General features: G+C 54.7%; 1 protein-coding gene across 1 annotated transcript in view; it reads right to left on the bottom strand.

The window, feature by feature from the left end:
* Positions 1-5,723: 5,723 nt before the first annotated feature.
* LOC311123496 (guanine nucleotide exchange protein smcr8a-like) overlaps positions 5,724-11,189 on the bottom strand; it is a 30,341-nt gene continuing 24,875 nt past the window's right edge. The window contains exons 3-5 of the mRNA XM_084197754.1: positions 10,097-10,347; positions 8,983-9,794; positions 5,724-5,830 (exon numbers count right to left, since the gene is read on the bottom strand). Coding sequence (XP_084053880.1) covers positions 5,769-5,830; positions 8,983-9,794; positions 10,097-10,347 — 1,125 coding nt within the window. The 3' untranslated portion in view covers positions 5,724-5,768. The remainder of the gene's footprint in view (positions 5,831-8,982; positions 9,795-10,096; positions 10,348-11,189) is intronic.

Raw genomic sequence — 11,189 nt, 5'->3', positions numbered from 1 at the left:
GAGAGTCTAACCCAGCCTTCACCCTGACCCAACCCACCAGACAACTCTATAGGAGGAGAGGAGAGAGTCTAACCCAGCCTTCACCCTGACCCAACCCACCAGACAACTCTATAGGAGGAGAGGAGAGAGTCTAACCCAGCCTTCACCCTGACCCAACCCACCAGACAACTCTATAGGAGGAGAGGAGAGAGTCTAACCAGCCTTCACCCTGACCCACCAGACAACTCTATAGGAGGAGAGGAGAGAGTCTAACCCAGCCTTCACCCTGACCCAACCCACCAGACAACTCTATAGGAGGAGAGGAGAGAGTCTAACCCAGCCTTCACCCTGACCCAACCACCAGACAACTCTATAGGAGGAGAGGAGAGAGTCTAACCCAGCCTTCACCCTGACCCAACCCACCAGACAACTCTATAGGAGGAGAGGAGAGAGTCTAACCCAGCCTTCACCCTGACCCACCCACCAGACAACTCTATAGGAGGAGAGGAGAGAGTCTAACCCAGCCTTCACCCTGACCCACCAGACAACTCTATAGGAGGAGAGGAGAGAGTCTAACCCAGCCTTCACCCTGACCCGACCCACCAGACAACTCTATAGGAGGAGAGGAGAGAGTCTAACCCAGCCTTCACCCTGACCCAACCCACCAGACAACTCTATAGGAGGAGAGGAGAGAGTCTAACCCAGCCTTCACCCTGACCCAACCCACCAGACAACTCTATAGGAGGAGAGGAGAGAGTCTAACCCAGCCTTCACCCTGACCCAACCCACCAGACAACTCTATAGGAGGAGAGGAGAGAGTCTAACCCAGCCTTCACCCTGACCCGACCCACCAGACAACTCTATAGGAGGAGAGGAGAGAGTCTAACCCAGCCTTCACCCTGACCCAACCCACCAGACAACTCTATAGGAGGAGAGGAGAGAGTCTAACCCAGCCTTCACCCTGACCCAACCCACCAGACAACTCTATAGGAGGAGAGGAGAGAGTCTAACCCAGCCTTCACCCTGACCCGACCCACCAGACAACTCTATAGGAGGAGAGGAGAGAGTCTAACCCAGCCTTCACCCTGACCCAACCCACCAGACAACTCTATAGGAGGAGAGGAGAGAGTCTAACCCAGCCTTCACCCTGACCCAACCCACCAGACAACTCTATAGGAGGAGAGGAGAGAGTCTAACCCAGCCTTCACCCTGACCCAACCCACCAGACAACTCTATAGGAGGAGAGGAGAGAGTCTAACCCAGCCTTCACCCTGACCCAACCCACCAGACAACTCTATAGGAGGAGAGGAGAGAGTCTAACCCAGCCTTCACCCTGACCCGACCCACCAGACAACTCTATAGGAGGAGAGGAGAGAGTCTAACCCAGCCTTCACCCTGACCCACCAGACAACTCTATAGGAGGAGAGGAGAGAGTCTAACCCAGCCTTCACCCTGACCCAACCCACCAGACAACTCTATAGGAGGAGAGGAGAGAGTCTAACCCAGCCTTCACCCTGACCCAACCCACCAGACAACTCTATAGGAGGAGAGGAGAGAGTCTAACCCAGCCTTCACCCTGACCCAACCCACCAGACAACTCTATAGGAGGAGAGGAGAGAGTCTAACCCAGCCTTCACCCTGACCCAACCCACCAGACAACTCTATAGGAGGAGAGGAGAGAGTCTAACCCAGCCTTCACCCTGACCCACCAGACAACTCTATAGGAGGAGAGGAGAGAGTCTAACCCAGCCTTCACCCTGACCCAACCCACCAGACAACTCTATAGGAGGAGAGGAGAGAGTCTAACCCAGCCTTCACCCTGACCCACCAGACAACTCTATAGGAGGAGAGGAGAGAGTCTAACCCAGCCTTCACCCTGACCCACCAGACAACTCTATAGGAGGAGAGGAGAGAGTCTAACCAGCCTTCACCCTGACCCACCAGACAACTCTATAGGAGGAGAGGAGAGAGTCTAACCCAGCCTTCACCCTGACCCAACCCACCAGACAACTCTATAGGAGGAGAGGAGAGAGTCTAACCCAGCCTTCACCCTGACCCAACCCACCAGACAACTCTATAGGAGGAGAGGAGAGAGTCTAACCCAGCCTTCACCCTGACCCAACCCACCAGACAACTCTATAGGAGGAGAGGAGAGAGTCTAACCCAGCCTTCACCCTGACCCAACCCACCAGACAACTCTATAGGAGGAGAGGAGAGAGTCTAACCCAGCCTTCACCCTGACCCACCAGACAACTCTATAGGAGGAGAGGAGAGAGTCTAACCCAGCCTTCACCCTGACCCAACCCACCAGACAACTCTATAGGAGGAGAGGAGAGAGTCTAACCCAGCCTTCACCCTGACCCAACCCACCAGACAACTCTATAGGAGGAGAGGAGAGAGTCTAACCCAGCCTTCACCCTGACCCAACCCACCAGACAACTCTATAGGAGGAGAGGAGAGAGTCTAACCCAGCCTTCACCCTGACCCACCCCACCAGACAACTCTATAGGAGGAGAGGAGAGAGTCTAACCCAGCCTTCACCCTGACCCAACCCACCAGACAACTCTATAGGAGGAGAGGAGAGAGTCTAACCCAGCCTTCACCCTGACCCAACCCACCAGACAACTCTATAGGAGGAGAGGAGAGAGTCTAACCCAGCCTTCACCCTGACCCAACCCACCAGACAACTCTATAGGAGGAGAGGAGAGAGTCTAACCCAGCCTTCACCCTGACCCACCAGACAACTCTATAGGAGGAGAGGAGAGAGTCTAACCCAGCCTTCACCCTGACCCAACCCACCAGACAACTCTATAGGAGGAGAGGAGAGAGTCTAACCCAGCCTTCACCCTGACCCAACCCACCAGACAACTCTATAGGAGGAGAGGAGAGAGTCTAACCAGCCTTCACCCTGACCCACCAGACAACTCTATAGGAGGAGAGGAGAGAGTCTAACCCAGCCTTCACCCTGACCCAACCCACCAGACAACTCTATAGGAGGAGAGGAGAGAGTCTAACCCAGCCTTCACCCTGACCCACCAGACAACTCTATAGGAGGAGAGGAGAGAGTCTAACCCAGCCTTCACCCTGACCCAACCCACCAGACAACTCTATAGGAGGAGAGGAGAGAGTCTAACCCAGCCTTCACCCTGACCCAACCCACCAGACAACTCTATAGGAGGAGAGGAGAGAGTCTAACCCAGCCTTCACCCTGACCCAACCCACCAGACAACTCTATAGGAGGAGAGGAGAGAGTCTAACCCAGCCTTCACCCTGACCCAACCCACCAGACAACTCTATAGGAGGAGAGGAGAGAGTCTAACCCAGCCTTCACCCTGACCCAACCCACCAGACAACTCTATAGGAGGAGAGGAGAGAGTCTAACCCAGCCTTCACCCTGACCCAACCCACCAGACAACTCTATAGGAGGAGAGGAGAGAGTCTAACCCAGCCTTCACCCTGACCCAACCCACCAGACAACTCTATAGGAGGAGAGGAGAGAGTCTAACCCAGCCTTCACCCTGACCCAACCCACCAGACAACTCTATAGGAGGAGAGGAGAGAGTCTAACCCAGCCTTCACCCTGACCCAACCCACCAGACAACTCTATAGGAGGAGAGGAGAGAGTCTAACCCAGCCTTCACCCTGACCCAACCCACCAGACAACTCTATAGGAGGAGAGGAGAGAGTCTAACCCAGCCTTCACCCTGACCCAACCCACCAGACAACTCTATAGGAGGAGAGGAGAGAGTCTAACCCAGCCTTCACCCTGACCCACCCACCAGACAACTCTATAGGAGGAGAGGAGAGAGTCTAACCCAGCCTTCACCCTGACCCAACCCACCAGACAACTCTATAGGAGGAGAGGAGAGAGTCTAACCCAGCCTTCACCCTGACCCAACCCACCAGACAACTCTATAGGAGGAGAGGAGAGAGTCTAACCCAGCCTTCACCCTGACCCAACCCACCAGACAACTCTATAGGAGGAGAGGAGAGAGTCTAACCCAGCCTTCACCCTGACCCAACCCACCAGACAACTCTATAGGAGGAGAGGAGAGAGTCTAACCCAGCCTTCACCCTGACCCAACCCACCAGACAACTCTATAGGAGGAGAGGAGAGAGTCTAACCCAGCCTTCACCCTGACCCAACCCACCAGACAACTCTATAGGAGGAGAGGAGAGAGTCTAACCCAGCCTTCACCCTGACCCAACCCACCAGACAACTCTATAGGAGGAGAGGAGAGAGTCTAACCCAGCCTTCACCCTGACCCAACCCACCAGACAACTCTATAGGAGGAGAGGAGAGAGTCTAACCCAGCCTTCACCCTGACCCACCAGACAACTCTATAGGAGGAGAGGAGAGAGTCTAACCCAGCCTTCACCCTGACCCAACCCACCAGACAACTCTATAGGAGGAGAGGAGAGAGTCTAACCCAGCCTTCACCCTGACCCAACCCACCAGACAACTCTATAGGAGGAGAGGAGAGAGTCTAACCCAGCCTTCACCCTGACCCAACCCACCAGACAACTCTATAGGAGGAGAGGAGAGAGTCTAACCCAGCCTTCACCCTGACCCACCAGACAACTCTATAGGAGGAGAGGAGAGAGTCTAACCCAGCCTTCACCCTGACCCACCAGACAACTCTATAGGAGGAGAGGAGAGAGTCTAACCCAGCCTTCACCCTGACCCACCAGACAACTCTATAGGAGGAGAGGAGAGAGTCTAACCCAGCCTTCACCCTGACCCAACCCACCAGACAACTCTATAGGAGGAGAGGAGAGAGTCTAACCCAGCCTTCACCCTGACCCAACCCACCAGACAACTCTATAGGAGGAGAGGAGAGAGTCTAACCCAGCCTTCACCCTGACCCAACCCACCAGACAACTCTATAGGAGGAGAGGAGAGAGTCTAACCCAGCCTTCACCCTGACCCGACCCACCAGACAACTCTATAGGAGGAGAGGAGAGAGTCTAACCCAGCCTTCACCCTGACCCACCAGACAACTCTATAGGAGGAGAGGAGAGAGTCTAACCCAGCCTTCACCCTGACCCAACCCACCAGACAACTCTATAGGAGGAGAGGAGAGAGTCTAACCCAGCCTTCACCCTGACCCAACCCACCAGACAACTCTATAGGAGGAGAGGAGAGAGTCTAACCCAGCCTTCACCCTGACCCAACCCAGCAGACAACTCTATAGGAGGAGAGGAGAGAGTCTAACCCAGCCTTCACCCTGACCCAACCCACCAGACAACTCTATAGGAGGAGAGGAGAGAGTCTAACCCAGCCTTCACCCTGACCCACCAGACAACTCTATAGGAGGAGAGGAGAGAGTCTAACCCAGCCTTCACCCTGACCCACCAGACAACTCTATAGGAGGAGAGGAGAGAGTCTAACCCAGCCTTCACCCTGACCCAACCCACCAGACAACTCTATAGGAGGAGAGGAGAGAGTCTAACCCAGCCTTCACCCTGACCCACCAGACAACTCTATAGGAGGAGAGGAGAGAGTCTAACCCAGCCTTCACCCTGACCCAACCCACCAGACAACTCTATAGGAGGAGAGGAGAGAGTCTAACCCAGCCTTCACCCTGACCCAACCCACCAGACAACTCTATAGGAGGAGAGGAGAGAGTCTAACCCAGCCTTCACCCTGACCCACCAGACAACTCTATAGGAGGAGAGGAGAGAGTCTAACCCAGCCTTCACCCTGACCCAACCCACCAGACAACTCTATAGGAGGAGAGGAGAGAGTCTAACCCAGCCTTCACCCTGACCCAACCCACCAGACAACTCTATAGGAGGAGAGGAGAGAGTCTAACCCAGCCTTCACCCTGACCCGACCCACCAGACAACTCTATAGGAGGAGAGGAGAGAGTCTAACCCAGCCTTCACCCTGACCCAACCCACCAGACAACTCTATAGGAGGAGAGGAGAGAGTCTAACCCAGCCTTCACCCTGACCCAACCCACCAGACAACTCTATAGGAGGAGAGGAGAGAGTCTAACCCAGCCTTCACCCTGACCCACCAGACAACTCTATAGGAGGAGAGGAGAGAGTCTAACCCAGCCTTCACCCTGACCCACCAGACAACTCTATAGGAGGAGAGGAGAGAGTCTAACCCAGCCTTCACCCTGACCCAACCCACCAGACAACTCTATAGGAGGAGAGGAGAGAGTCTAACCCAGCCTTCACCCTGACCCACCAGACAACTCTATAGGAGGAGAGGAGAGAGTCTAACCCAGCCTTCACCCTGACCCAACCCACCAGACAACTCTATAGGAGGAGAGGAGAGAGTCTAACCCAGCCTTCACCCTGACCCAACCCACCAGACAACTCTATAGGAGGAGAGGAGAGAGTCTAACCCAGCCTTCACCCTGACCCAACCCACCAGACAACTCTATAGGAGGAGAGGAGAGAGTCTAACCCAGCCTTCACCCTGACCCAACCCACCAGACAACTCTATAGGAGGAGAGGAGAGAGTCTAACCCAGCCTTCACCCTGACCCAACCCACCAGACAACTCTATAGGAGGAGAGGAGAGAGTCTAACCCAGCCTTCACCCTGACCCAACCCACCAGACAACTCTATAGGAGGAGAGGAGAGAGTCTAACCCAGCCTTCACCCTGACCCAACCCACCAGACAACTCTATAGGAGGAGAGGAGAGAGTCTAACCCAGCCTTCACCCTGACCCACCAGACAACTCTATAGGAGGAGAGGAGAGAGTCTAACCCAGCCTTCACCCTGACCCACCAGACAACTCTATAGGAGGAGAGGAGAGAGTCTAACCCAGCCTTCACCCTGACCCAACCCACCAGACAACTCTATAGGAGGAGAGGAGAGAGTCTAACCCAGCCTTCACCCTGACCCACCAGACAACTCTATAGGAGGAGAGGAGAGAGTCTAACCCAGCCTTCACCCTGACCCAACCCACCAGACAACTCTATAGGAGGAGAGGAGAGAGTCTAACCCAGCCTTCACCCTGACCCAACCCACCAGACAACTCTATAGGAGGAGAGGAGAGAGTCTAACCCAGCCTTCACCCTGACCCAACCCACCAGACAACTCTATAGGAGGAGAGGAGAGAGTCTAACCCAGCCTTCACCCTGACCCACCCCACCAGACAACTCTATAGGAGGAGAGGAGAGAGTCTAACCCAGCCTTCACCCTGACCCAACCCACCAGACAACTCTATAGGAGGAGAGGAGAGAGTCTAACCCAGCCTTCACCCTGACCCAACCCACCAGACAACTCTATAGGAGGAGAGGAGAGAGTCTAACCCAGCCTTCACCCTGACCCAACCCACCAGACAACTCTATAGGAGGAGAGGAGAGAGTCTAACCCAGCCTTCACCCTGACCCAACCCACCAGACAACTCTATAGGAGGAGAGGAGAGAGTCTAACCCAGCCTTCACCCTGACCCAACCCACCAGACAACTCTATAGGAGGAGAGGAGAGAGTCTAACCCAGCCTTCACCCTGACCCAACCCACCAGACAACTCTATAGGAGGAGAGGAGAGAGTCTAACCCAGCCTTCACCCTGACCCAACCCACCAGACAACTCTATAGGAGGAGAGGAGAGAGTCTAACCCAGCCTTCACCCTGACCCAACCCACCAGACAACTCTATAGGAGGAGAGGAGAGAGTCTAACCCAGCCTTCACCCTGACCCACCCCACCAGACAACTCTATAGGAGGAGAGGAGAGAGTCTAACCCAGCAGACCACACCCCTATAGTTTAATAACAATAGATGATATACAGAGGATTCAGATCCCTTGACATTTTCCACATTTTGTTACGTTACAGCCTTATTCTAAAATGGATTCAATCGTTTTTTTCCCCCCTCATCAATCTACACACAATACCCCATAATGACAAAGAAAAAACTGTTTTTTTGAAATGTTTGCAAATGTATTAAAAATAAAAAACAGAAATCCCTTATTTACATAAGTGTTCAGACCCTTTGCTATGAGACTCGATATTGAGCTCAGGTGCATCCTGTTTCCATTGATCATCCTTGAGATGTTTCTACAAATCGATTGGACATGATTTGGAAAGGCACACACCTGTCTATATAAGGTCCCACAGTTGACAGTGAATGTCAGAGCAAAAATCAAGCCATGAGGTCGAAGGAATTGTCCGTAGAGCTCCGAGACAGGATTGTGTCGAGGCACAGATCTGGGGAAGGGTACCAAAAAATGTCTGCAGCATTGAAGGTCCCCAAGAACACAGTGGCCTCCATCATTCTTAAATGGAAGAAGTTTGGAACCACCAAGACTCTTCCTAGAGCTGGCCGCCCGGCCAAACTGAGCAATCGGGGGAGAAGGGCCTTGGTCAGGGAGGTGACCAAGAACCCGATGGTCACTCTGACAGAGCTCCAGAGTTCCTTTGTGGAGATGGGAGAACCTTCCAGAAGGACAACCATCTCTGCAGCTCTCCACCAATCAGGCGCTCAGGACCTCAGATTGGGGCGAAGGTTCACCTTCCAACAGGACAACAACCCTAAGCACACAGCCAAGACAACGCAGGAGTGGCTTCGGGACAAGTCTCTGAATGTCCTTGAGTGGCCCAGCCAGAGCCTGGACTTGAACCCAATCTAACATCTCTGGAGAGACCTGAAAATAGCTGTGCAGCGACGCTCCCCATCCAACCTGACAGAGCTTGAGAGGATCTGCAGAGAAGAATGGGAGAAACTCCCCAAATACAGGTGTGCCAAGCTTGTAGCGTCATACCCAAGAAGACTCAAGGCTGCAATCGCTGCCAAAAGGTGCTTCAACAAAGTACCGAGTAAAGGGTCTGAATACTTATGTAAATGTGATATTTCAGTTTATTTTTAATAAATGAGCAAACATTTCTAAAAACCTGTTTTTGTTATGTCATTATGGGGTATTGTGTGTAGATTGATGAGGGGGGGAAAACAATTTAATCCATTTTAGAATAAGGCTGTAACGTAACAAAATGTGGAAAAAGTCAAGGGGTCTGAATCCTTTCTGAATGCGCTGTACCTACCACTGTGTTCCATGTGGGTTAGACCCTGTGTTCTATAGGAGCGTTCCGTCCCCAGAACCTCAATGCTCTCTCCGCTGCTCACGCTGTCCGGTCTCGTCTCCATGGTTACCTCTTCTCCCTCAGGATCACGTGTCGGCCCCGCCCCTCCACTTCCCGTCTCCAGTTTGATTGACACCTCCTCCACGCAGGAGAAGAACGACTCCAGGCACGGCGATCCCGCCCCCGCCCTCTCCACGGGATGTGACATCACGCCACTTCCTCCCTCTAGCCCCACCCCCTCCTCCTCCAGCTCCTCCTCCTCCTCCTCCTGGTCCCAGAGCTGGAACAGGAAGTGTGTGTGTGAAAGCGTCCTGGAGAGCGTGTTTGTGACGCGGCGGTTGTGTAGAATGCTCTGGTCTCCACGGAGACGGCGTTCTGCGCTGCCCAACTGTTCTAGCGTCAGAGACAGGAAGTAGCAGTCACTCAGCTCCTCCAATGGCTTCAGACGGCGGTCGAACCGCCTCGCCGACCAGCCCCCACCCCCTAGCGACGCCCCGGAGACCAGCTGGGGGGTGTATGAGGGGGAAGGGGGATCAGGGGTAAGGGGGATGGGCTCGGGGATCAGGGAGGGGTCGTAGGGCAGAAAGCCAGGGTCTTTTAACTTCCTGTTGGGGTAGGACGTGACCTGGTGGAGGAGGGACCTGTGGTCCAGAATGGAACGATCCACGCTCGCAAGTTCATTGGTTGTGTTCTGCAGCTCCGTCTCCTCGCTGATCTCTGCACTCTCATTGGATGTCCTTTGTAGCGCTGCCTGAAGGATGGATCGTGTGTACCTGTCACAGAGAGAAGGATTTAAAAACGCTCACACAACCAAACTGTGTGTCGGTGCGTGTGTCGGTGCGTGTGTCAGTGTGTATGTCTGTGCGTGTGTCTGTGCGTGTGTCAGTGCGTGTGTCAGTGCGTGTGTCAGTGCGTATGTCTGTGCGTGTGTCTGTGCGTGTGTCAGTGCGTGTGTCAGTGCGTGTGTCAGTGCGTGTGTCAGTGCGTGTGTCAGTGCGTGTGTCAGTGCGTGTGTCAGTGCGTGTGTCAGTGCGTGTGTCAGTGCGTGAACGTGTGTTGGTGTCTCTCCTCTTACTCCAGGTCTCGTAGCTTCCTCTGCAGCTCGCGGGCGAAGGCCCGGCGGTTTCCCGTCTTCAGGCTCTCGGAGGCGCGGGAGAAGCGGAGCGACATCTCCTGGAACTGCAGCATGATCTTCCTCTCGTCGGCAGAGACGTAGGCCATGCAGAACGGGCGGACGAAGCCGCGAGCCTCCAGGTCGTACAGCGTCAGGTGGTGGACGTAGGCGAACGCCCCCTCCTTAGAGTCACCCAGCACCACACGAGAGTCCTGGAGGAAGGAGAACAACCACATCCTCAGAGTCACCCAGCACCACCCTGGAGGAAGGAGACCAACCACCTCCTTAGAGTCACCCAGCGCCACACGAGAGTCCTGGAGGAAGGAGAACAACCACATCCTCAGAGTCACCCAGCACCACCCTGGAGGAAGGAGACCAACCACATCCTTAGAGTCACCCAGCACCACACGAGAGTCCTGGAGGAAGGAGAACAACCACATCCTTAGAGTCACCCAGCGCCACCCTGGAGGAAGGACAACAACCACCTCCTCCTCCTCAGTCACCCAGCACCACCCTGGAGGAAGGAGAACAACCACCTCCTCCTCCTCAGTCACCCAGCACCACCCTGGAGGAAGGACAACAACCACCTCCTCCTCCTCAGTCACCCAGCGCCACCCTGGAGGAAGGAGACCAACCACCTCCTCCTCAGTCACCCAGCGCCACCCTGGAGGAAGGAGAACAACCTCCTCCTCCTCAGTCACCCAGCACCACCCTGAAGGACGGAGAACCTCCTCCTCAGTCACCCAGCGCCTCCCTGGAGGAAGGAGAACAACCTCCTCCTCAGTCACCCAGCACCACCCTGGAGAAAGGAGAACAACCTCCTCCTCCTCCTCAGTCACCCAGCACCACCCTGGAGGAAGGAGAACCACCTCCTCCTCCTCCTCAGTCACCCAGCACCACCCTGGAGGAAGGAGAACAACCTCCTCCTCCTCAGTCACCCAGCACCACCCTGGAGGAAGGAGACCAACCACCTCCTCCTCAGTCACCCAGCACCACCCTGGAGGAAAGAGAACAACCTCCTCCTCCTCAGTCACCCAGCGCCACCCTGGAGGAA

The sequence above is a fragment of the Coregonus lavaretus genome, assembly GCF_964263955.1.
Source record: "Coregonus lavaretus genome assembly, contig: HAP1_SCAFFOLD_3750, whole genome shotgun sequence".
Taxonomy (NCBI): Eukaryota; Metazoa; Chordata; class Actinopteri; order Salmoniformes; family Salmonidae; genus Coregonus; species Coregonus lavaretus.
This window is presented reverse-complemented; position numbering and strand designations above follow the sequence as displayed.